The 374-nt window shown below is 67.9% G+C and overlaps 1 protein-coding gene across 1 annotated transcript in view; it reads right to left on the bottom strand.

Annotated features, from left to right (window-relative positions):
- Window positions 1–187, bottom strand: part of CCDC92 (coiled-coil domain containing 92) — a 3,082-nt gene extending 2,895 nt beyond the window's left edge. The window contains exon 1 of the mRNA XM_014533347.1: window positions 4–187. Within this exon, the coding sequence (XP_014388833.1) occupies window positions 4–119 (116 nt within the window). The 5' untranslated portion in view covers window positions 120–187. The remainder of the gene's footprint in view (window positions 1–3) is intronic.
- Window positions 188–374: the final 187 nt, after the last annotated feature.

The raw sequence follows: 374 nt of genomic DNA, 5'->3' as shown, positions 1-374 counted from the left end.
GGCTGCAGCCGCCGGATCTCGGCGTGCAGGCCCTTGAGCGTGCCCGCGTGCTCCCGCTGCAGGAACAGCAGGTTCTTCTGCGCGCTCTGCAGCTGGTTCTCCAGGTTTGTGGCCGCCATGCTGACACGCGGTGACCTGCGGGGAACAGAGCGGGGTCTCAGGCAGCGGCTCCGACTCCAAACCCCAGCCTCTCCGCAGGCCACCTGGCTCCCACAGACGTGACCAGAGGCCTCCCAAGAGCCCTGCTCAGGTGACACCCACGGCCTCCCCAGGAACACGGCGCCAGGGACACGGCGAGCACACGAAATGGTGTCCAGCCCTGGCCGAAGCGAGGACTCGAGGGAAGCCCCCGATTTCTCCTGGGAACGTCCCGA

This window comes from Myotis brandtii, unplaced genomic scaffold (assembly GCF_000412655.1).
Source record: "Myotis brandtii unplaced genomic scaffold, ASM41265v1 scaffold97, whole genome shotgun sequence".
In the NCBI taxonomy this organism is placed as follows: Eukaryota; Metazoa; Chordata; class Mammalia; order Chiroptera; family Vespertilionidae; genus Myotis; species Myotis brandtii.
This window is presented reverse-complemented; position numbering and strand designations above follow the sequence as displayed.